Raw genomic sequence first — 26286 nt, forward strand, 5'->3', positions numbered from 1 at the left:
GGATCGGATATCAAAGTGAGGCCTTCCTGCGACAGCGCTAATAGTTAAAAGTCTCAGCTTTCAAAAATGATTGAGTCGGAGCTTCGCCAATTTTATTCATTTAAATTCATTATCTGCTTCGAAGCGCCCACCAAATCAGTGTTATTCAAATCCCCATCATTAAATTTGTTATCCAAACAATCTTCCTGGTCTAAGAAATCCGAACGAGTCAATCAATAAATCAACTAACTCTTCCGGCTCTCCGGCTTTCCGCGCCACTTTAAAGTGGATTTTCGCACTTTTTAACGCTGTCAAGCGGTGTTTTCTGCACTTGGTGCGCGAGGGTTTTTTCTGAGAGAATTATTTGAACTGAAGTGGAGTCGGCCAGTGGGTGTTGAGGGTTCTATAAATGTTAGACGTCACTGACAAAGCTACAAGACGAAACGTGCGAGGGCGGCGAAAGCTTGATTAGTTTTTGTTTTTATATTTTGACGCTTTGTTTAAACTTGGAAAAGTAAACTTTCTGGCTTTGTCTTGATAAAAGAGCATAAATTAATGAAGTGGACATCCTACACCCGAGCTAAATATAGACTCTGTGTAACGGAAAGCGATAAATATATGTACTAATTAAATAAAAGCTCGATGAGTCAATTTCCAATTTTAATGAAAATGTTCCGATCAACAATATTTCAGCAAAGACATGTATGTCACTTCCAACACGTCCAGTGATACAATATTGATTAAAAAACGTAGCTTTCGCCGCAACCACTGTCTCAGCTAATAGCTACTACCCCCCAGAGACAAAATTTGCAACCCCCGATGTGTTGTCGTCTTTCCCCAACACAGTAGCGTCCTTTCAGCCAACAAAAAAGCCAAAATTGATGGACTAATTAAAACGACAAGCGCTTATTAAATCACAATGGCGTCCAAACTCTCGGACGAAAGTTTTAAATGAGGAATGGTGCATAAATGAATACACAAAACTGAGACACGTAAAAAGTAGCACCTGAAAATCTAAGGCGCCGCCTGCGGTATGGAGCCAGATTATGATATTACCTGTCGTAATTCCGCACTTAATAAAGTTACAGCGCCGTCAAATTAGTTTCCGAGTTTATAATTAAAAAAGTTACCCTATTTAAATACTAGATTTCGCACAATATCGTCGGCGGGGACAACACATCAAGCTGAATTTCAATTAGGGAATTGCATAGAAGAGGTTTATTGCGATGCGAAGACAGGTTTAAATGGGACAGGAATTTACTTCTTGAGAAGTGTTCTGCATCTTAATGCGATTAACCGCTGATCTTGCTTTATTAGGAAACAAGTGCGAAAAAAACTGTAAACAGGGTGGAAGTGACGTCGTCAACTAATTTCGTCTATGCAAAGGTCCCTATGTAGTTTCAGAGATTATTTGTCTAATTATGTATTAGGATTAGGGTCGTAATACATGTACAAAATTTGACAACAATCCGAGATTATCTACCTAATAAAAATCCGGAGAGACGACAGGCAGACAGACACATAGACAGACAGACGCAAAAGGGAGACCTATTTTTTCGTACTCTAGGGGACACGAAACACCGAGGCAACATAAAAGTTCGGAAGTAAAACAATATTTCCAATTTCTGCATAAAAATCAATTTAAATAATAAATCTCGCTATGACCATCGACCGCCTCAGAACCGCTTTACCCACCGACAAAAAGCGAAGATCCAAAATTAAAGTCCCCTATTTCTCGAGGCGGAAGAATAATGAACTAAAATAAAAACTTTGAAGTGAGCCAATCTAAATTTCCAATTAGACCCATTCTTCCCTCTGTAAACCATCTATCCTCGCAGTAATTATCCCTCTCCTATTTTTCTCCTAATGAAATAAAACCGGCCACCCCAGCGCCCCCTCGCGCCGACGTTCGAAGTCAAGTTTCGAATCCTGCGAAGCAATTGCAAACTGGAAATAACTAGAATATCCTGAATAAAATATAGAGTTCCGCTCAGTCGGTAAGTGAGATAATAATCCGATGGCTCAGTCGACCCACTTCCGGCGGAAGTCGTCGGCTATCGTCTGATCGATACACGCTTCGAAATTATTCCACTCAATCACTTGGAATATTTCGGAGTCATTTAGATTGCAAAAAAGTTCGAACCGCGGACGGGTCACGAAAACAAACAGTGCAGTCTAGACGGCCACTTCCTATAGATTATAAAGACCATTCCAATTTTCTTTGGCCGGGAAGAAAAATATTTTTATCTGATTGGGTTCCGGAGGAGAGGCTGCCGGAATCAAAACACCGAATGAGGAAGCGGCTGGATTGACCCTCGAGAGCTCGAGAACACGGTACTTGAGATTTTAATTGCATGTTTCGAATTCCTCCAAGATGGTCTTTTTGTGTTCTTACTTATTTGCTGATTATGTGTACTATATGTGGTTTTTTTTTGAGAATGTCTGCTTAATTGAGTCGTGGTGGATTGAAATTTTGAGTGTATAGTTAAGTGAGTGAATGAGTGAATTAGGGTGTTTGATGTCTCATTTAAATCCAGTGATAACATTATCCATAACCATTAGCAATTTCCATTCGAATTAATTAAGCAGAAATTGGCTCATTTGTGTTTATTTTCTGATCAAGATTAATGACGTCAATGCAAGTTTCTTAGATATAATACATACTTAAAATTTGACGTTACGGGATTTATACCCCCATAAGTTAAAATAAAGGTATATATGAATTGAATAATCACAGGTAAAATTGCAAACAGTGACTATGTTTCTAGTGAGTTTTTCGTAAAAGAATTTTATGGTGGCGACATCGATTTTTAGCAAGGACAAGAAAAATGACAAAAAAGGTGACAAAAAAAGTGACAAAAACAGTGCCAAAAAAGTGATAAAAGAAGACGACAAAAAAAGCAATAAAAAGGAAAAAAAAGTTCACAAATAACAGGCACATAAAACAACATCAAACAATTCCATAAAAAATGAGAAAATTCCTTTCCAATCCACTAATATTTTCTCTTTTTCGTCTATTTCCTTCTGTATCTTCTCAAAAAAATGATTCTTCTCTTCCCTTCTTGAATTTTAGTTTAGTTTAATGGTTTGTTCGAAAAACGCATTTATTTGTATCAACGCAAAGTTGAGTTGATATTTTTTGAAAATTCTGGAAATTCTAGAAGTTTTCGAAGTTCTCAAAATTTTTAAAGTACTTAGAGCTATTAAAGTCTTTAAAGTTCTTACAGTTCTTAAATGCATTTTTAAAGTCCCCAAAGTTTTCAAAGTCCTTAAGTTCTTGAAATTCTCGAAATTACCAAAATTCTCAAATGTCTTAAAGTATTTAAAGTTCTTACAGTACCTTAAAGTTTTTAAATGTTTTCGAAGTTTTAAATTTTTTTTAAAGTTTAAAATTCTCAAAGCTCTAGAAATTTTCGAAATTCCAAAAATTCTCAAATATCTTAGTTAAGTTCTTACAGTTGTTCTTGCACTCCCCAAAGTCCTTACATTTTTTGGAATTTCTGAAAAGATTAAAGTTCTCAAAATTCTGAAAATCCTCGAAATTCTCGAAGTTCTCAAATTTCTCAGAACTGTCAAAGTAGTCTAAGTTCTTAAAGTTACATTAAAGATCTTAAGGTTCTTGAAGTTCTTAAAGTTCTTAAAGTTTTGAAGTTTTTAAAATTTTTGAAATAATCAAAGTTCTCAAATTTTTGGATATTCTCGAAATTTTTGATATTTTAGAAGTTCTTGGAATTCTCAAAGTTCTGAAAGTTCTTAGTTCTTTTAGGTTTCTTAAAGTTCACAAAGTTCTTAGAGTTTTTGAAGACTTAAAAAACTCTTGAAGTGTTTAAAATTCTTACAGTTGTTCTTACAGTCCTCAAGACCATAAAATTTTTAAATTTTTCCAAAATTTTCGAAGTTTTCAAATTTTAGAAATATTGAAAATTATCAAAGTTTTGGAAGTACTTAAAATTATATTAAAGTTCTGAAAGTCCTAAGAGTTTTTGATGTTTTTGAAATATTCAAAGTTCTCAAATTTCTTAAAGATCTCGAAATTGTCGAAATTTTCGAAGTTCTTGGAGTTCACAAAGTTCTCAAAGTTTTTAAAGTTCTTAAATTTTTTAAAGTTTCAAAATTTCTTAAAAAAATTAAAGTTTTTAGTTATTTTAGGTTTCTTAAAGTCCACAAAGTTCTTAGGGTTTTTTTTAATTTAAAAAAAGCCTTAAAGTATTTAAAATTTTTAAATTTTTCCAAAGTTTTCGAAGTTTCCAAATTTTTAGATATTTTTAAAAAGATCGAAGTTTTTAAAGTCCTTAAAATTATATTAAAGTTCTAAAAGTCCTTAAAGTTTTTGATGTTTTCCAAATAATCAAAGTTCTCAAATGTTTTAAAGTTTAAAATTTCTTAAAAATTTTAAAGTTTTTGGTTCTTTCAAGTTTCTTAAAGTTCATATATTTTTCAGAGTTCTTGAACATTTAAAGTTCTCAAAGGCCTCAAAATTTATCCACGTTATCCAAGTTTCATAAATTCGCAAATTTCTCAAATTAAAGTTCTTACAGTTGTTCTTACAATCTTCAAAGTCTTTAAAATTATCCGAAGTTTTCGATTTTTTTTTTAATTTTTGAAATGATCAAAATCTTCAAAATTCTCAATGTTCGCGAAATTCTAGAAATTTTCGAAGTTCTTCAAGCTCTTAAAATTCTCAAAGCTCCCAAAGTTTTCTAAATTCCTGAGCTCCTCAAAAATCCCAAACTTCCTCAAATTCTTAAATATTTTTAAGTTTTCAAGGTTTTTAATTATTTTAAAATTCGTAAAATTTCTACAAATTTTAAACTTCACAAAATTCCCAAACGTCTTAATGTTTTTGAAGTTCTCAAATGCGTTACAGTATGTATTTATTCTTTGTAAATTTAAGCATAATAAAGCATATTATTATTATCATTGTTATTAAAATCTTTAAAATTATCAAGGTCCTCAAAATTTTTAAAGTTCCCAAAATCGTCGAAACTCTCCAAGTTCTCGAAGTTGCCGAGGTTCACAAAATTTTCATTTTTTCAAAGTTTTAAAAATTATTTTAATTCTCGAAATCCTCGAAGTTCTCGTACTTTTCGAAGTTCTTAAAGTTTTTAAAGATTTTTAACTTATTTTGAGAGTTCTCAAATTGTCAAAGTTTTTGATATTTTGTAAATTCTCGAAATTCTAGAATTCGTCAAATTTCTGAAAGTTTATAAAATTCCTAGAGTTATTAAAGTCTTTAAAGTTTTGAGGTTCTCAAAATTTTGAAAATTCTCAAATGTCTTAAAGTATTTAAAGTTTTTACAGTTGTTCTTGCACTCCTCAAAGTTTTTAAAGTTCTTAAAGTTTTTAAATGTTTCCAAAGTTTCCGAAGTTTTTAAATTTTTTAAAAAGATTAATGTTCTCAAAAAGAAGTTCCAGAAGTTCTCAAATTTATCAGAATTGTCAAAGTTAGTTAAGCTCAAGTTCTTAGAATTCTTGAAGATCTTAATATTTTTAAGTTTTGAAGTTTATAAAAGCTCAACAATTTTCAATGTTCTTAAATTTCTTAAAGTTTTCTAAATTTCTGAAGTTCTTGGAGTTCTCAAAGTTCTGAAAGTTTTTAGTTCTTTTAGGTTACTTAAAGTTCACAAAGTTCTTAGAGATTATAAAGATTTAAAGTTCTCAAAAGCCTCAAAATTTTCACAAAGTTATCCAAGTTTCAGACATTTCTCAATTTCTCAAATTTCTCAAATTAAAGTTCTTACAGTTGTTTATAACAGTTTTCAAAGCCTTTAAAAGTAACCCAAAGTTTTCAAAGTTTTGAATTTTTTAGATCAAATTTTTTTAAATTTTCAATGTTTTTTCAAAATTCTCGAAATTGTCCAAGTTCTCCAATGCCTTAAAATTCTCAGAACTCCCTTTAATTTTCCTAAATTTTCTAAAGATTTTAAACTTCACAAAATTCCTAAACTTCTTAATGTTTTTGAAGTTCTCAAATGCGTTAAACCGTTTAAACTTCTTAAATTTATTCTTACAGTCCTCAAAGGTCTTAAAGTTTTTACATTTTTCCCAAGTTTTAAAAGTTTTAAAATGATCAAGGTTCTCAAAAGTCTCAAAATTACCAAAATCGTCGAAACTCTCAAAGTTCTCGAAGTGCCCGAAGTTCCCAAAGTTTTCAAAATTTTTAAAGTGCTTAAAATTTTCTTAAACTTCTTAAAGTTCTCAACGAACTTCAAGTTTTAGAAGTTTTGATGTAGTTCACAAAGATATTAAAATTCTCAAATTTCTCGAAACTCTCAAAATTTTTCAAATTATTTTAATTCTCGAAATCCTCGAAGTTTTTTTAAGATTTTAAACTTAGTCTTTAAAGTTTTCAAATTCTTAAAAGTTTCTGCCGTTTTTAAAGTTTTTGATATTTTATAAATTCTCGAAATTCTAGAAGTCGTCGAATTTCTCAGTTTTTAAAATTCCTAGCGTTATTAAAGTCTTTTAAGTTCTTATAGCTCTCCAAATTTTGAAAATTCTGTAAGTTTTAGAAATTCTCGAAATTCACGAAATTTTCAAATGTCTTAAAGGTAACTTTAAATACTCTAGGACACTTGAAAATTTTGTGAATTTCGAGAATTTTCAGAACTTGAAGAATTTCGAAACTTTTGAGAACGTCAAAACTTCAAAAACTTTAGCCACTTTGAGAACTTTAAAAATAAATGGAACAACTGTAAGAACTTTAAGGATTTTAATAGCCCTAAGAAATTTAAACGTTTTGAGAAATTCGATGACTTCTAAAATTTCGAGAACTTTAAAAATATAAAAATTTTTAGAAATTTCAAAAACTTTGAGAACTTGAGCACTCTAACAATTAAGTTCACAATCTTTAGGAATGTTAAAAACGTCTAAAACTTCGAGAACTTCGAGACTTAAAATATTTTAAGAAACCTTGAAAACTTGAAAAAGAATAAAAGAACTTTACGGAGTACTTTGACAAATTTTACAACTTTTAAAAATTTTGAGCCCTTCGAGAACTTTGATACCTTTATGAGCTGAAGCTTCTACGAACTACTGTAATTTTTTTAAATATTCTAAGACACTTCAGAACTTTAAGCAGAGGACCAACTACAGACGGAAACGCGAGACCTACTTTTTCATGTTTTAGGGTTCATGAAACTTCGAGCAAACCTGAAATTAACAATTTATTTAGATGAATTGTTAATTTCAGGTTTTCTCGTTCTGTTACAACATTCTCTACCTTCCCCTCCGGCAGTAAAAAACAACAAATTTATTAACTTAATCCTCCATCAAAACTACTGTCAAAGTTTATAATTAACAATTAATAAATAATCCCAGATTTACTGAATTCCCCGTGTCTGAACACAAATAAACTCCTACCATATAAATTTGCATCTAGCTCGCGAAATAACGATTCGTCGCTGGCAAAATTGATTTGTAGATTTTGAATAACATATTTGATATTTGAAAACCCACTTACTTTTTCAATTGTGTATTTCAACGTCTTCGAGAATTCTATGCAATGTCAGCGCACAATGCTCTTTTTATTTAATTTTAGATATTTCCATAGCATAACTGGAATCATGTCTGCAGGATATGAATCTTGTAGAGAACTGAATTGTTCGAAAAATAAGGTAATTTTTTGCATCGTCGATGTTCAAGATTGTTCGCAAGATATCGATTCTAAATCCGTAAAGTGTTGACATGTTATTATCGCAAAGTATATACATGGAATTGCATCTTGAATTGTCACATATCGAATGTTTGTTTATGTTGTGTCAGATGTCAAAAGCGGCGAAATAACTCACAATTGCTAACTAAATATTTGTGTAACAGAAAATAGATAATTGCTACATTTTTTACTTTCGATAATTACATAAACAATTAAATAATCTCGTCCGCGAATAAATCCAAGAACTCGTTACGACTTGCAATCAAATCCCATATAAAATCTCCCCGAGCCACTGATTAAAGAACAAACGCTATCGTCTCTTTACAAGCTTATAAACTTTATGAATTTCTATAAGACTGATTCTTTTGTTACAAAATAATAAAATATCCTGGAACATTTGAAACATCGTTTGGAGAAGAAAGCTTAATCTCGGTTCTGATCTTTTCATTTCATTTTTTCCCTCGGATCTGTTTCCAACTTCAAAAAGAACACAAGAAAACGCGGACGTGCTAATTTATACACACATTGTATGGATGAAGACTGCAGGGCGTCAGTTGTTTACGCTTAATTAATCTGTGCTTTACAAAAAAGCTCAACGCTCAGGCGAATTATATGCAAAATGCTGCGGTTCACTTGGAAGAATGGTTAAATGAGCTGTCGGTCACAGGTTGGGTTTGGGGGTCGCCGATGGAGTGGAGAGAATGAGAGTGACAAATACTAATCTGGAGACGTGGAATAACGACTATAAAAAGGGAGTTAATGAGTCGGACAGGAGGTTTGAGGAGTGGCGTCTGGAAAAGGAAGGAAACTAAAGCTCAATTCAAATAATAAAAACAAATCCACATCAGATACAAAATCATCACCATTTTTACAGCTTTACCTTATTTTAAAATGTTGTGGAACTAAAGCTGTCTATATCGTTTAGTGATGTCGAAGGTTAGTTTTATGGAAAATTGACTGACCTTTGAGAACCTTGAAAATTTCGAAACCTTCTAGAGGTTTTAGAATTTTAACAATTTTGTGAGCTTTAAAACTTCAAAATCTTGAAGGCCTTTGAGAACTTTATGAAATAAACTTTTAAGCACTTTAAAAAAATTTCCGGAATTGAGAACTCCGAGAGCTTGGAGAGCTTTGAGAGTTACGAGGGTTTTCGGTACGAATTTTGAGAAATCTGATCGTTTTAAAAATATCCAAAAATTTTAAAACTTTGAAAACTTTGGAAAAATTTAAAAACTTTAAGCGCTTTGAGCACTGTAAGAATAACTGTAAGAAGTTTAAATACTTTAAGACATTTAAAACTTTGGGAATTTTTTTAAGAACAAAATCTTTAGAAACTAAAAATATCAAAATCATTAAAAATATTGAGAACTTTAAAATATTTAAGCATTGTCGAAATTTTGAGATTTTTGAGAAGCTCAGGAACTTAGAAAACTTCAAGAGCTTTGAGAAATCTAAAACTTTGGAGAACTTCGAAAATTTCGAGAATTTTGCAACACTGAGAATTTTGAAAATTTTGATCATTTCAAAAATTTAAAAACTTCGAAAACTTTGGATAATTTTAAGGACTTTGAAAACTGTTAAAACAACTTTAATTTGAGAAATTTGAAAAATTAGGAAATTCCTGAAACTTGGATTATTTTGTGAGAATTTTGAAGCCTTTGAGAGATTTAACTTTCAAAAATTACAATAACTAATCTAAAAGAACTAAAAACTTTAAAATTTTAAAGAAATTTTGAAACCTTGAAAATTTTAAGAATTTTAAAATTTTTCAGAACTTTGATAACTCCAAGAGCTTCAAAAATTTCGAGAACTTTAAGAAATTTGAGAACTATGATTATTTCAAAAAATCTACAAACTTCAAATTCGTTAAGAACTTTGAAAATTTTGGAGCGAAGGCTAACGAAGAATAACTTCAAGAATTTTTGTAACTTTAAGAACTTTAAGAATTTGAACTTAAACAAGTTTGACAATTGTGAGAAATATGAGAACTTCTGGATCTTCGAGACCCAATAGAATTTCGATAATTTCGGCGATTTTGAGAATCTTGAGAACATTAATCTTACTGTAAGAAGTTACAGTTGTTCCTGCACTCCTCAAAGTCCTTAAAATTTTTAAATTTTTTTAAATTTTTGAAAAGATTAATGTTTTCAAAATTCCCAAAATCCCCGAAAGTTGTCTGAGGTCTCGAAGTTCCCGAAGTTCTCAAATTTTTACAATTGTCAAAGTTGTTTAAGTTCTTAAAGTTACATTAAAGTTCTTAAACTTCTTAAAATGTTTAAAGTTCTTGAAGTTCGTAAAGTTTTGAAGTTAAAAGTTCACACAGACTCCAAAATAAATATTAATAAATTTAAATTCTTTACTAAAGATTTGCTGTGTAATGGAGCCTTTTACTCTTTTGAGGAATTTTTTAGCTATTTCAGAATGTAAAATGTTTGTTATTTTAATGTGTGAAATTGTGATAGTTATTTTCGCTATGTATAAAACTGTATTTATTTTTGACGTTTGCAAACTTATTACATGTATTTGTAATGTGAAGTGAAGCATGAAAATAAATTATTATTATTAAAAAAAAAATGTTCAAAATTCTTAAAGATTTTGAGATTTTTAAAATTTTTGAAATAATCAAGTATCAAATTTCTTAAGGTTCTCGAAATTCTCAAAATTGTCGAAGTTTTCGAAGTTTCTGAAGTTCTCAAAGTTCTTACATTTTTTAAAGTTTCAAAATTTCTTAAGAATTTTAAAGTTTTTGGGTCTTTTAGGTTTCTTAAAATTCACCAAATTCTTAGGGATTTCCTTGAAGATTTGTGTCCTCAAAGACAATTCTTAAATTTCTCAAATTAAAGTTCTGTTATTCTTACAGTCATCATAAGTTTTCGAAATTTTTCAATTTTTTGAAATTTTTGAAATGATCAAAATTTTCAAACTTCTAATGTTCACGAATTCTCGAAATTTTCAAACTTCTCCAAGAACTCAAAATTCTCAAAGCTCCCGAAATTTTCTAAGTTCCTGAGCTTCTCAAAGGTCTGAAAGTTACCAAATTCTTCAATATTTTAAAATTCACACTGTTTTTAATGATTTTAATTTTCTTAAAGTCTTTGCAGATTTTAAAGTTCACAAAATTTCCAGAACTTCTCAAATGTCTTAAAGTGTTTAACTTCTTGGAGTAATTCTTACAATACTCAAAGGCCTTCAAGTTTTTGAAGTTTTGAAGCACAAAAAGGTATTAAAATTCTCATAGTTCTCGAATGTGTCGAAATTTTCAAAGTTCTCAAAGGTCTCAAAATTTTTAAAAGTTGTAAAATTTGTCAAAGTTCTCCTTAAAATTTTCAAAATCATTTTATTTCTCGAAGTGCTTAAAGATCTTGAACTTCGTCTTTAGAGTTCTCAAGTTCTCAAAGTTTTTGAATTTATAAAGTTTTTGATATTTTTAAAATTCTCGAAATTCTAGAAGTTCTTTAATGTCTTAAATTAATTTTTGAAGTTCTCAAAATTTTCATCGTACCTAGTGTCTTTGAAGTTCTCAAAATTTTCAAAATTCGCGAAGTTCTAGAAATTCTGCAAATTCCCAAAATTTTCAAATGTCTTAAAGTATTTAAATTTCTTACAGTTGTTCTTGCAGTCCTCAAAGTCCTTACAGTTTTTAAATGTTTCCAAAGCTTTTAAATCCTTTGAAATTTTTGGAAAGATTAATGTTCTCAAAATTCTCCAAATTCCCAGAAATTCTCAAAGTTCTCTTAGGTCTCGAAAATTTCCGAAAATCTCAAATTTCTCAGAATTGTCAAAGTCGTTTAAGTTCTCGAAGTTACGTTAAAGTTCGTAAAGTTCTTAAAGTTGCTAAAGTTCTTGAAATTCTGAAAGTTCACAAAGGCCCCAAAATTTTCAAGGTTATTAAAGGTTTTGAAGTGTTTAAAATTTTTGAAGTTATCAAGGTCCCCAAATTTCTTGAAGTTTTCGAAGTTCTTGAAGTTCTCAAAGTTCCGAAAGTTTTTTTGATATTTTTTAAATTCTCGAAATTCTAGAAGTCCTTAAATTTCTTAAATTAATTTTTGAAGTTCTCAAAATTTTCATCGTATTTAATGTCTTTGAAGTTCTCAAAATTTTCAAAACTCGCAAAGTTCTAGAAATTCTGGATATTCCCAAAATTTTCAAATGTCTTAAAGTATTTAAATTTCTTACAGTTGTCCTTGCAGTCCTCAAAGTCCTTAAAGCTTTTAAATGTTTCCAAAGTTTTCGAAGTTTTTAAATCCTTTGAAATTTTTGGAAAGATTAGTGTTCTCAAAATTATCAAAATTCCCCGAAATTCTCAAAGTTCTCTTAGGTCTCGAATATTTCCTAAATTCTCAAATTTCTCAGAATTGTCAAAGTTGTTTAAGTTCTCGAAGTTACATTAAAGTTCTTAAAGTTTGTAAAGTTCTTAAAGTTCTTGAAATTCTGAAAGTTCACAAAGGCTCCAAAATTTTCAAGGTTATTAAAGATTTTGAAGTGTTTAAAATTTTTGAAATTATCAAGGTCCCCAAATTTCTTGAAGTTTTCGATGTTCTTGAACTTCTCAAAGTTCCGAAAGTGTTTCAAATTATTACGTTTTTTAATGTTTCAAAATTTCTTAAAAATGTTGAAAATTTTAATTTTTTAGGTTTCCTGAAATTCACAAAGTTCTTAGAGATTTTGAAGAGAGAGAATCTTTTAAATTATTCAAAGTTTTCGAAGTTGTTAAATTTTTTGAAATTTTTGAAATTATCAAAATTTTCAAAATTCTCAATTTTCGCGAAATTCTCGAAGGTTTCGAAGTTATCCAAGGTCTTAAAATTCTTAAAATTCCCGAAGATTTCTAAGTTCCTGAGTTTTCCAGAAATCTCAAAGTTTCAAAAATTCTTAAATATTTTGAAGTTCTCTTTGTTTCTAATGATTTTAATGTTCTTAAAGTTTCTAAAGATTTCAATTTTCACAAAATTCTCAATAATCTTAATCTTTTTGAAGTTCTGAGATATCTTAAGTTATTTAAACTTCTTACAGTAATTCTTACACTCCTCAAAGCCCTTCATTTATAATTTTTTTCAAAGTTTTCGACGTTTTCAAATTTTTGGAAATTTTTAAAATGATAAAAGTTTTCAAAATTCCCAAAATTCTTCGAATCTCTCAAAGTTCTCAAAATTTTATTAGGGTTCTTAAAGTTTTCAAAGGCCTTTAAGTTTTTGAAGTTTTGAAGCTCACAAAGATATTAAAATGCTCAGAGTTCTCGAAGGTCTCGAAATTTTCAAGGTTCTCAAAGGTCTCAAAATTTTCAAAGTCAAAATTCTCAAAGTTCTTTTAGGTCTCGAAAATTTCCGAAATTTTCAAATTTGTCAGAATTATCAAAGTTGTTTAAGTCCTCGAAGTTACACCAAAGTTCTTGAAATTCTGAAAGTTCACAAAGGCTCCAAAATTTTCAAGGTTATTAAAGTTTTTGAAGTGTTTAAAATTTTTGAAATAATCAAGGTCCCCAAAAAAGTTTTCGAAGTTCTTGAAATTCTCAAAGTTCCGAAAGTTTTTCAAATTATTACGTTTTTTAAAGTTTCAAAATTTCTTAAAAATGTTGAAAATTTTAGTTTGTTAGGGTTCCTGAAATTCGCAAAGTTCTTAGAAATTTTGAAGAGAGAGTGTGTTTTAAATTATTCAAAGTTTTCGAAGTTTTTAAATTTTTTGAAACGTTTAAAATGATAAAAATTTTCAAAATTCTCAATTTTCGCGAAATTCTCGAAAGTTTCGAAGTTCTCCAAGGTCTTAAAATTCTTAAAGTTCCCGAAGATTTCTAAGTTCCTGAGGTTTCCAAAATTCTCAAAGTTTCTAAAATTCTGAAATATTTTGAAGTTTTCTTTGTTTTTAATGGTTTTAATAAGCTTAAAATTTCTAAAGATTTTAATTTTCACAAAATTCTCAATGAACTTAATCTTTTTGAAGTTCTGAAATATCTTAAGTTATTTAAACTTCTTACAGTAATTCTTACACTCCTCAAAGCCCTTCGTTTATAAATTTTTCCAAGTTTTTCGAACTTTTCAAATTTTTGGAAATCTTTAAAATGATAAAGATTCTCAAAATTCTCCGAAACTCTCGGTTTTCAAAATTTTTAGTGTTTAAAATTTCATTAGGGTTCTCAAAGTTTTCAAAGACCTTCAAGTTTATGAAGTTTTGAAGCTCACAAAGGTATTAAAATGCTCAGAGTTCTCGAAGGTCTCGAAATTTTCCAGGTTCTCAAAGGTCTCAAAATTTTCGAATGTCAAAATTCTCCTTAAAGTTCTTTTAACGTTTTTCAAGTTTTCAAAATTCTCAATTTTCCAGAAATTCTCGAAATTCTTAAAATTCCCAAAGTTCTCTAAGCTCTTAAAGTTGAAGTTTTTGAAATTTTCGAATTTATACTGAATGTTTTCTAAAAAATCTTAATATACCTATTAAAATTTTTTAAGAATTTTCTCAGTATTTTCGCATAATTCATCTATAGTTTATTGCTACAGGTAACTGTGTGTTTGTTTTTTTGTAATTTCTGCACCCAGCGTTGATAAATTCTGCATCTCACAAATTTGTTCAAAAATAATGTCATGAAAAGTAAAATTTCTAAAATCAAATTTTATAATTGTTCGAAGAAACTAGTTTCATTGGGCTGTACTTCAGAAACGAGGGAGGTTCAGCTTTCTTTCGAAAATTTTTTCCATGGTGAACGACGTCTAGAAATATCTCTATAATCTCAAAATAACTGCTCATAAATTTATTTATTATCCCGGGACCTTCACCATATTTTGCCAAAGAATTAAATTTGCATAAATTATTCCGAAAATGGGTTTATCAGATGGAAAATCTTCCACAAGCTGTATGTCTGCGTCTATATCCATTATATATATTAAAATATAGAAATATTTTAACAATTCACAATATAAATGCTTTGATACGTATTTATTATCCCGGCGCCTCCACCATTTTTACGATAAAATTAAATTCGATAATTTAGTCCGAAGAGAGGTTATTTTATCTGAAATTATCTCAATATCACAAATCTCTATATATTTTGTTCGCATTTATCTTTGTCTCTTTAGTTCGGTTATTCCTATTTTTCCTTGGATCAGCCAGATTTCACGAATTTCGTCCAAAGCATTTTTGTAATTTTTGTGTTCTATGTATATGCAATCAAAAAATAATATACCGTTTATCCTAGAACAAAATACAATTTACCTTCCCCTCGTAAAATGTTGTGAACATAGCACACGCTCTACGTTACCTTAAACAAAATGACGTTTTTCCATAAACTTTAAAATGTAGCAAAAAGTAAACACATTATATTGTATTAAAGCCACAGCAGTTGTGCGACGCTTTATTGTCACAGAAACTGGCTTTTAACGCCATTTTGCCCGAGGATACTATTTTGTCCCAGTTTTCCATGCTAGGTATTCGCAGTTAACTTGGCCAAGATAAAGTTTACAAGGCCAAGAAAATTTCATTCTATATTAAAATTTTATCGTGTGGGAGCAGTTATTAAGCCGCTATTTTATTAAAATCACGACGTTGCCGACATGGCTGTAAATTTTACTGTGCCATAATTTGGCTAATGAGTACGCCAAAATTAAGTTGTTTTCATAGAGGAGTAATTGCTTTAGCTCGGTCGGCAGAAAAACCTTTCATTTTAACTTTCATGTATGAGTGGGTGTCGTGTTTGGATAGAGCTTGTCAGTGCGTTTTACTTACTGTTTTCAAACAATATTGAAAGGGTAAATTGTGTAGGGAATTTTAGAAATTTCTACCTACCGTGTATTATTAAAATTGATTTTTAGATTGTTTAGCTGTGTTTCGACGTACCATTTCACCATGTTTAATTATTTTAGTTACTAAGATGAAATGAAAAGTAAGTAGGTACATGGTAAATTTTCATTAAGTTGAGCTTAAATTGTTATTCTAAACTTTAATACTGTCACTTACACGAACGATGGTTTAATTTCATGTTCAAAGTGGAACATAATTAACATCAAAATGGCACAAGTTCAACAAAAAATTACTTCATTGTATTTGCCTCAACAAATATTTTTTAATAATATTAGCAATTAGTCAGTGATTTATTTGCCGGAACGAACGAATTAATTAATTAACCTCAGACAAACATCGCTTGTGTAATAATTCCAGGCTGATATTTCGTCCTCTGATCCTACCCTTTTCCGAATACCTGAATTTATCATTGGCGATACACGAAACTTCTAAACCTAGCATAAAACGAAATAAGAGAAAACTTATAAAATAAACCATTCCGGACATATCTGCTTACCCGGATTGGAGACTTCGCAGGGCAATATGACCGTATCCTTATCTGTGACCTTAAACACTTGACTTGACGTGAGGAATGTGGGTAGTGTGGCCGGGTCGACCTTGATGCTGGCTTGCCAGGATTCTGGAAAGAGGACAATAATTAGAGACACATGTCCGTGGCGATCCATTTGCCGACATTTAGTTGCTCGAAAGCTTCCTAATATCACCGCATTCACCAGCTAATGCTGATGGCCTGGTAAATTATCCCATTCCAGACCAACACTTATCATTACGGGCACAAAACAACGAAGCGCATCCAGAAATGTTGGGCAAGCATTTTTAACACCCGGGAGGGTGAAAGTTTAGGTATGGAGGTTTCTACGCATCTGAAGGTTTAAGCTTCCCGAGTATAGTTGATTTTTCGATAGAGCTTTAGCCACATACTCTGTTAGGCTTGTCTATAATAACAGTAATAGAATGCAATTAAATAACTTTTTTTTCAAATCCAAGGGAAGATAACTCCAGAATGGATAAAGAATTATCATTGTGGTTTAAAGTAAACTTCCTGGTCCTATGAGGTAACTTTCAGACCCAAGAAGCAGTTTTGTTCAAATTTATCGGTAGATAACTAAATAAGTTCCAAAATCCTCAAATATCTTAAAATATTTAAAGCTTTTACAGTTATAGTTCTAGTTTCAAAGTCCTTAAAGCTTCGAAATTGTTCTAAAGTTTTCAAAGTTTTTAATTTTTTTCAAATTTTTTACATAATCCATGTCAAACTTCTCAAAGTTCTCAAAGTTTCAAGAGTCCTTAAAGTTCTTAAATTTCTTTCAGGAAAAGTTGTAGAAAAATTCTCAAAAAATTCTGGTACGTAGATTTCCAGATGCTGATTCCAAAAATATAACGTATTAATGGTGCCGGATCAAGATTTTAGAAATATTTGGATTTAAAATTATTATTTTTTTTTATTCAAGAATCGCAAAGTTTAAAAAAATTATAAAAAAATGAGATCGAAAGTTACTTCTGAGGTTGAAATCTACAATAAAATATCTTTACATGAGATTCGAAAATGGTCGAAAATTGGTTGAAATTTTCCTAGGAAAATGGAAATCCGATAAATTCTGCTTTTAGAAGAGTTACCAAACAATCCCAAAAAATTGTGGGAGATAGATCTCTATTTGCTCATTCAAAAAATATACCGTGTTTTGATCCCGGCTCAAAATTTTGGGAAATATTCCGTTTAAAATTCAATTTTTTTTTAAATCCAAAAATTTAAAAAATTTTAGTTAGAGAAGTGGTAATAATAATTAGCGAAAAAATTAAGCCGAAAATAGCTTTTTGAGGTCGCAATCTACAAGAAAATTGGTCAAAAATTGGGCGAAGTTTTCCTAGGGGGATGCTGAAAAATTTTACATTTGGAAAATTTGTTCAAAAATTCCCAAAAAATTCTAGCATGTAAACGTCGACGTTTTGATATCAAAAAAATGCCGTAAAATCCAAAAATTTTAAAATTTTAATTAGTAATACTGGAAAAAACCAGACCAAAAAGGAACTTCTGGATGTCGAAGGGGAGTGATTTTTGTTCCGAGTAATATATTTGGGGACCTGCCTAAAAACTAAGTGAACTATGCATACATTTTCATAATATATTAAAAAGCTACTCAGTACTTCCTTCAGAGATGTCTAGCCGCTCTAAACAGATTTTTAAAGTTATTTGGCCTTTCGATTTTTCGATTTCATAATTTTTATGTTTTCAATTTTTTAATTTTTCAATTTTGTAATATTTTTATGTCTCGATATTTCGATTCTTCAATTTTTCGATATTTTGATTTTTAGATTTGTCAGTTTTTAAGTTTTTCTGTTTTTCAATTTTTTGAATGATTAAATTTTAAATTTTTGTTTTTCATATTTTATATTTTTTGGTTTTTAAAACATTCGATGTTTCAGTTGTTCGACTTTCCGTTTTCCCAAATATTCGATTTCGCTATTTATCGACTTGTCGATTTAATTTTTCTATTTTGGGCTATTTGGATTTTCCGATTTTTTGACATCTGATTTTTCGATTTTCCAATTTTCAACGTCCGTCCCAATTATTCGATTTCCCAATTTTTCGACACTTCAGTTTTGTGATTTTTCAATTTTTCGGGTTTTTAGATTTCACATTTTCGACTGCCGCATTTTTGATATAATTTTTTGATGCCTCGATTTCTCGACTTTTTAATTTTGTAATATTTCTATTTTTGGAATTTTCGTTTTCTCGACTTCGCCGGTTTTCGATTTTTAAAATTATTCGACATTTTATCAATGTCCCGACTTTCGGTCTCTCGATTTTTCGACTTTTTGGCTTTTCGATTTTCCAGTTTTTCGATCATTCAATTTTTGGATTTTTCAATATTTCGCTTTTTTCAATTTTAAGTTTCTTGATTTTTTACTTTAATTGCAAAATCTTTATTTCTCTGCAAGAAATTACAGTGAGAAACATGTCTTAAGTATCCTGTTGTTGCAACAAAAATAATATAAATGTATTAAAAAAAAACAAGCGAACGATTAAGTGATTTGAGGTTGTCAAAGGTCTCAAAAAATGTATAAAAGTTGCCCAACTTAAAGTACTTAAAGTTGGTGCAGCTGGTGAAATTGTTGCAGTTTAAATTAAAATTAATAATAATTAATAAAAGAATCTTAAGATATTAGAATATTTTAAGGGTCACATCTCAATATTTTCACACAAAATATTTGTTTAATTGTTGCGGCTTACTCTGTTTTTGTTCTTTTAAATTTCCTACACCTAAGTTTGACAAATTCTGAATCTCACAAAGTTTTTCAAAAATCAGGTTATCAAAAAAATCTCTATATACATATTAAGAAGAGTAAGCTAATGATTAAGCCCCACTCACCCGCCCTTACCTCAGTTGTGAAAAATATTTCATCGTTGTCAGATCTAGGGGCGGAGCTTAATTGCAATGTCCATTGCTGTCTACAAAAATTTATCATTATAAATATTAAGAGAACAAGTCCAAATGTAAGCCCCGCCCACCCGCCCCCGCCTCAATTGTGATTATTGTTTTTATTCATCGTGAACGGGGGCGGAGCTTAATTTGTGAGCTTTTTTTCAGATCAGTTACTAGATTCATTTCTTAGCAAGAAAAAATATAAGGACTTGGTGATCTAAGAATCAAATAACAGGGTTTTCTTTTTAAATTTACTGAAAACGACACAAAAATTTGCGCTACTGTGTAGAAGATTTGATTCCTTGAAGCTTCTCATGAAATAAATTTCGGTCTAGATACTCGATCCGTTTAGTATGGTGAGAAATATATGTGCGATGGTGTTATTTTAGAATTAATAAACAGCTTTTCTTTTCAAATTTATCTGGAGATAACTCCAGGTCGCCTCGAGAATTCGCACTGCGGTTCGGAGCATCCGATTCATTCGTTAGAGTGAGGGATGAATAATTCAAAAATTGTATATTTCTTCACAAAAATTTACCATTTTATACATATTTTAAGTACCTTGTTGTGAAAAGAAGGCCACGTATAATAATAAAAAAAGGCTAAATATAAGCCCCACCCACCCGCCTTCACCTCAATTGTAATTCTTTTTTTTTTTATTCGTTGTGAGCCGGGGGTGGAGCTTAATTGCAAAATCCTTGTTTCTCTCCAAGAAATCACCGTGTGAAACATGTTTCAAGTATCTCGTTGAAAGAAAAATAATACATATGTATATGTTAAGAAAAACAAACCAATGATTAAGCCCCACCCACCCGCCCATACCTCAAGTGTGATGAATTTTGGATTTGGGGTCAGATCGAGAGGCGGAGCTTAATTACAAAATTCATATTTGCGTAGAAAAATGTATGATTTTAAACATGTTTTCAGTTTCTTGTTCTACCTATATTAAGAAAAAAGGCTAATAATGAACCCCGCCCACCCACCCCCGTCTCAATTGTGAGAAAATATTGTATTTTTTACTTCCCGAACGGAAGCAAAGTAAGTATTGTAATCAGGTCCGTCGGCCATTGACTTTCTACTTTTACGTTTTCTCGACCTTTCAATGGCCCCTGGAATACGAAGAAATAGGTCTCTCCCTACAAAAATACTATTTCGTCAACGACTGACCGTTTGTTGACACATATGATGTCGAGATTGTGCAAAATGCAAAATTGGCCACTTCAGGGCGTTCCAGTAATTTATGACTTGTAGCCAGTCCGCCGCCTGCCTAAGTTTCGTTTGCAGTATCGTTTTTCATTTTTAATTTGCTTTTTTGATCGTTGAATAATTACTTACGTTCAGTTTCTTGTTTCGATTTAGAAGATCACGTGTTTAAGAAAAAAAGGTAAAATATAAACCCCGCCCACCCGTCCTCTCTCAATTCTGATGAATTTTTCATTCGTTGTCAGACCGAGGGGCAAAATTGCAAAATCCATATTTGTCTACCAACATTTACCATTTTGAACAAGTTTTAAGTTTTTTCTTGTGAAAAAAAGACCCGTATATTAAGAAAAATAAGGCAAAATGCAAGCCCCGCCCACTCACTATCTCAGTTGTCATGATTTTTTAATTCGTCGCGAGCCGGAGGCGGAGCTTAATTTCAAAATCCTTTTTTTTTCACAAGAAATTACTATGTGAAACAAGTTCTTAAGTAAATGTGTTATTCAAAGAAAACAAAAGATATTAAGTAAAAAAGAAAGCTTATACCCGCTCCGATCTAAATTGTGATGAATATTTCATTCTTTGTCAGATGGAGAGGCGAAGCCTAATTGTAAAATTCTATTTCTCTACGAAAATTTACCATTTTAGACATGCTTTAAGTTTCTCGTTGTGAAAAGAAGACTACGTATATCAAGAAAAAAATAAACAAAATACATATGTGTAAGTTCTGTAACTATAACAAGAAAATGAATTAATGTACTTTTTTTTGGAATGCGTAAGTCTAAAAATTGAATGAAATTTATTGAAGAATGGATAGAATTGATAGTTTTTGCTTCTTGCTATATTGTTCATGAAACTTTCTGCTAAAAATGGCGATAGAGAAGGTAAGATATTTCTATAAAAATAAAATTCTTTAGCGTCAAATGAATAATTATGGAAATATTTTCATAAAATAATAGTTGAATTTTTTCTATTGTTTTGTCGTGAGTTTTACACCCAGATAATTCTTAAATCTTGAGAAAATTTATGTCAAGTTTTGGGACCGTCTTGTATCGAAGATCATTGACAAATCAATCTAGCAAACTTTATGATAATTATTTTAGATTTTCATTAATTATTTCCATCCACATTTTTAAGAAAACTTTATATGGCTTCTGATACTAAAAAAAGTGATTATAACTATGCACCAACAACCAGAAAATTTCAAAACTTGTCTTTTTGACCGAACCAAATAATAATAACCATATTTTTTTAAGTAGTATTTTCTTATCATTTGTAACATGTCTTCCACAAAGAAACCCCACTTCTAATAGTGTTTCTGATCCGCTTTTGACAGAATCGCCATTCACAATACAATATATCATGATTCTTACACCCTCGATCTAACACATTTATTCCAATTTACAAAAAAGCTCAAACTTTTTTTTAATTAAATGTTATTTTGAATTTGTTGTACTTTGTTGTAAGACGTCAAGTTTTAAAAGAAGTGGAGCTATTTTATTGTGGAATAAAAAAAGTCAGTTTTTTCCTAATTTTAATGCTAATAGTTTTGAATAAATTACAAATATGTGAACACAAATAAAATTATGTGAGAAAATTTGTATTTCGTTGAAAATAGCGTTAATCAGGAGAAACATATCAATCTAGCAAACTTTATAATAATTACTTTAGATCTTTATTAATTATTTTTCATCCACATTTTTAAGAAAACTTTATATGGCTTCTGATACTAAAAAAAATTATTATAACAATGCAGTAGCAACTAGAAACTTTCAAAATTTTTTTTTTGACCAAAGCAAATAAAAAAACCATATTTTTTTAAGTAGTATTTTCTTATCATTTGTAACATTTCTTCCTCAAAGAAACCCCACTCCAAATAGTGTATCTGATCCGATTTTGACAGAATCTCCATTTACAATACAATATATCATGATTCTTACACTCTCGATCCAACACATTTATTCCAATTTACAAAAAAGCTCAAACTTTTTTTTAATTAAATGTTATTTTGAATTTGTTGTACTTTGTTGTAAGACGTCAAGTTTTAAAAGAAGTGGAGCTATTTTATTGTGGAATAAAAAAGTCAGTTTTTTCCTAATTTTAATGCTAATAGTTTTGAATAAATTACAAATATGTGAACATAAATAAAATTATGTGAGAAAATTTGTATTTCGTTGAAAATAGCGTTAATCAGGAGAAACATATCAATCTAGCAAACTTTATAATAATTACTTTAGATCTTTATTAATTATTTTTCATCCACATTTTTAAGAAAACTTTATATGGCTTCTGATACTAAAAAAAATTATAATAACACGGCAGTAGCAACTAGAAACTTTCAAATTTTTTTTTTTTGACCAAGGCAAATAAAAAAACCATATTTTTTTAAGTAGTATTTTCTTATCATTTGTAACATTTCCTCCTCAAAGAAACCCCACTCCAAATAGTGTTTCTGATCTGCTTTTGACAGAATCGCCATTTACAATACAATATATCATGATTCTTACACCCTCGATTCAACACACTTATTCCAATTTACAAAAAAGCTCAAACTTTTTTTTAATTAAATGTTATTTTGAATTTGTTGTACTTTGTTGTAAGACGTCATGTTTTAAAAGAAGTGGAGCTATTTTATCGTGGTAGAAAAAAGTAAGTTTTTTCCTAATTTTAACGTTGCTACTCGTAATAGTTTTGAATCAATTACAAATATGTGAACACAAAGAAAGTTATGTGAAAAAATTTGTATTTCGTTGAAAATAGCGTTAATCAGGCGAAACATATCAATCTAGCAAACTTTGTAATAATTACTTTAGATTTTTATTAATTATTTTTCATCCACATTTTTAAGAAAACTTTATATGGCTTCTGATACTAAAAAAAATGATTATAACTTTGCAGCAACAACCAGAAATTTTCAAAACTTGTCTTTTTGACCAAAGCAAATAATAATAACCATATTTTTCAAGTAGTATTTTCTTATCATTTGTAACATTTCTTCCTCAAAGAAACCCCACTCCAAATAGTGTTTCTGATCCGCTTTTGACAGAATCGCCATTTACAATACAATATTTTATGATTCTTACACCCTCGATCTAACACATTTATTCCAATTTACAAAAAAGCTCAAACTTTTTTTTAATTAAATGTTATTTTGAATTTGTTATACTTTGTTGTAAGACGTCATGTTTTAAAAGAAGTGGAGCTATTTTATTATGGTATAAAAAAGTAAGTTTTTTCCTAATTTTAACATTGCTAATAGTTTTGAATAAATTACAAATATGTGAACACAAAGAAAGTTATGTGAGAAAATTTGTATTTCGTTGAAAATAGCGTTAATCAGGCGAAACATATCAATCTAGCAAACTTTATAATAATTACTTTAGATTTTTATTAATTATTTTTCATCCACATTTTTAAGAAAACTTTATATGGCTTCTGATACTAAAAAAAGTGATTATAACTATGCAGCAACAACCAGAAATTTTCAAAACTTGTCTTTTTGACCAAACCAAATAATAATAACCATATTTTTCAAGTAGTATTTTCTTATCATTTGTAACATGTCTTCCACAAAGAAACCCCAATCCAAATAGTGTTTCTGATCCGCTTTTGACAGAATCGCCATTTACAATACAATATATCATGATTCTTACACCCTCGATCTAACACATTTATTCCAATTTACAAAAAAGCTCAAACTTTTTTTTAATTAAATGTTATTTTGAATTTGTTATACTTTGTTGTAAGACGTCAAGTCTTAAAAGAAGTGGAGCTATTTTATTGTGGTATCAAAAAGTAAGTTTTTTCCTAATTTTAACGTTGCTAATAGTTTTGAATAAATTACAAATATGTGAACACAAAGAAAGTTATGTGAGAAAATTTGTATTTCGTTGAAAATAGCGTTAATCAGGCGAAACATATCAATCTAGCAAACTTTATAATAATTACTTTAGATTTTTATTAATTATTTTTCATCCACGTTTTTAAGAAAACTTTATATGGCTACTGATACTAAAAAAAATGATTATAACTAAGCAGCAACAACCAGAAATTTTCAAAACTTCTCTTTTGACCAAAGCAAATAATAATAATCATATTTTTCAAGTAGCATTTTCTTATCATTTGTAACATTTCTTCCTCAAAGAAACCCCACTCCAAATAGTGTTTCTGATCCGCTTTTGACAGAATCGCCATTTACAATACAATATATCATGATTCTTACACCCTCGATCCAACACATTTATTCCAATTTGCAAAAAAACTCAAACTTTTTTTTAATTAAATGTTATTTTGAATTTGTTATACTTTGTTGTAAGACGTCATGTTTTAAAAGAAGTGGAGCTATTTTATTGTGGTATAAAAAAGTAAATTTTTTCCTAATTTTAACGTTGCTAATAGTTTTGAATAAATTACAAATATGTGAACACAAAGAAAGTTATGTGAGAAAATTTGTATTTCGTTGAAAATAGCGTTAATCAGGCGAAACATATCAATCTGGCAAACTTTATAATAATTACTTTAGATTTTTATTAATTATTTTTCATCCACATTTCTAAGAAAACTTTATATGGCTTCTGATACTAAAAAAAATGATTATAACTATGCAGCAACAGCCAGAAATTTTCAAAACTTGTCTTTTTGACCAAAGCAAATAATAATATCCATATTCTTCAAGTAGTATTTTCTTATCATTTGTAACATTTCTTCCTCAAAGAGACCCCACTCCAAATAGTGTTTCTGATCCGCTTTTGACAGAATCGCCATTTACAATACAATATATCATGATTCTTACAACCTCGATCTAACACATTTATTCCAATTTATAAAAAAGCTCAAATTTTTTTTTAATTAAATGTTATTTTGAATTTGTTGTACTTTGCTGTATGACGTCAAGTTTCAAAAGAAGTGGAGTTATTTTATTGTGGTATAAAAAACTAAGTTTTTTGCTAATTTTAACGTTGCTAATAGGTTTGAATAAATTACAAAGAAACTTATGTGAGAAAATTTGTATTTCGTTGAAAATGGCATTAATCAGGCGAAAAAAGATGAATTTGTCATTCGTAATCAAACCGAGGGACGGACCTTATACAGGGTGATGCAAAAAAAATAATGACTGAATTTATTTTTTTATTTAGCTGGACATAACTCCAGAATGCTGCAAGAATTCTCACTTCTCTTGAAACCTTCTAGTCTTCTGGGATAATTTTCAGTGAGGAATGAATTTGGCAGTTAAAAAATACAAAACAATTTCGGTGTCATCATCCCATGTTTCTGCTGTCCTCTCCATAAAAACTGAATTCAATTTAAATTAGAGAATTAAAACCCTCGGTGCTTGCGCTTGTTTCGATTATGATTTACCTCTTGTAGTAGACAGCAAAGCAAACTGCCGCAGTTCCCCCAAAAAACAACAATACAAAGAAAACAGAATCCTTTTCACAATAACGAGACGAACAAGGGTTTCGTTCAATACCGAGCTGCGTTTATAGCAATTTTAATTCTCCACTTAACTCACCCAAACCTTAAAACAGATATAAACCTTAGTTATAAAGCAGTTTGTGTTAAAGGCAAACATTAATCCGAAAATTGTGCGGCTCAAGTCGTAGTAAAAGGTGAAAGATTGCCTTTTCTTATTGATAATAAAGACTTTACACGCTTTACCAACCCATTTATATCCCATAATCCAGTACAAGGTAGGCGTTATTAAACTCCCCGGAGTTGTTTAAAAATGAACAAATTTCGCACATTGGGGCCTCCTGAAGTAATGAACCACTTTAGCAACCCCAAGCAAATTATTACCCTTGTAAATATCTACAAAATTTTCGAGATTTTTTACAACGGTTTCAATGTTTGCTGAACGCTTTATTGCAGTTTTTATGCTCGACATCGGTGCTTTTATGTATTGTGGCAACTACTCCTGGCCGTGCATAAACATGACCGGACGTTTCAACCAAACACTCGACATGCCAAACAATTGCTAAACAAACATGTTCTTATCGCCCGATGAAAAATTCATAAACTGCGATGCACCAACATAAAAATATAATTCGCGCTTTTTCCCCGATATTTTTTTAACACGAGTGTCATTGCGTCCCTCTGAATGCGCGATGTCAATCGAAAAGTCCTTAATTAAGCGCTTCCAAGCACACTCACAAATCCAAACACGCCAAAATCGACCATAACCGTGTTATCGAATGCTTATCTAAACACGTGAATAGCACTCGAAGCAGCCCTGAAAAATTCATG

General features: G+C 30.2%; 1 protein-coding gene across 5 annotated transcripts in view; it reads right to left on the reverse strand.

Moving 5' to 3' along the window:
* Positions 1-26286, reverse strand: part of LOC135127782 (limbic system-associated membrane protein) — an 829211-nt gene that overhangs the window by 392697 nt on the left and 410228 nt on the right. For all 5 annotated transcript variants that reach the window (XM_064054398.1, XM_064054399.1, XM_064054400.1 and 2 more), the window contains exon 3: positions 15915-16037. In XM_064054398.1, the coding sequence (XP_063910468.1) occupies positions 15915-16037 (123 nt within the window). The remainder of the gene's footprint in view (positions 1-15914; positions 16038-26286) is intronic.

Source organism: Zophobas morio, unplaced genomic scaffold (genome assembly GCF_036711695.1).
Source record: "Zophobas morio isolate AGI-343-1 ecotype UQ-CSIRO unplaced genomic scaffold, CSIRO_AGI_Zmor_V1 ptg000012l, whole genome shotgun sequence".
NCBI lineage: Eukaryota > Metazoa > Arthropoda > Insecta > Coleoptera > Tenebrionidae > Zophobas > Zophobas morio.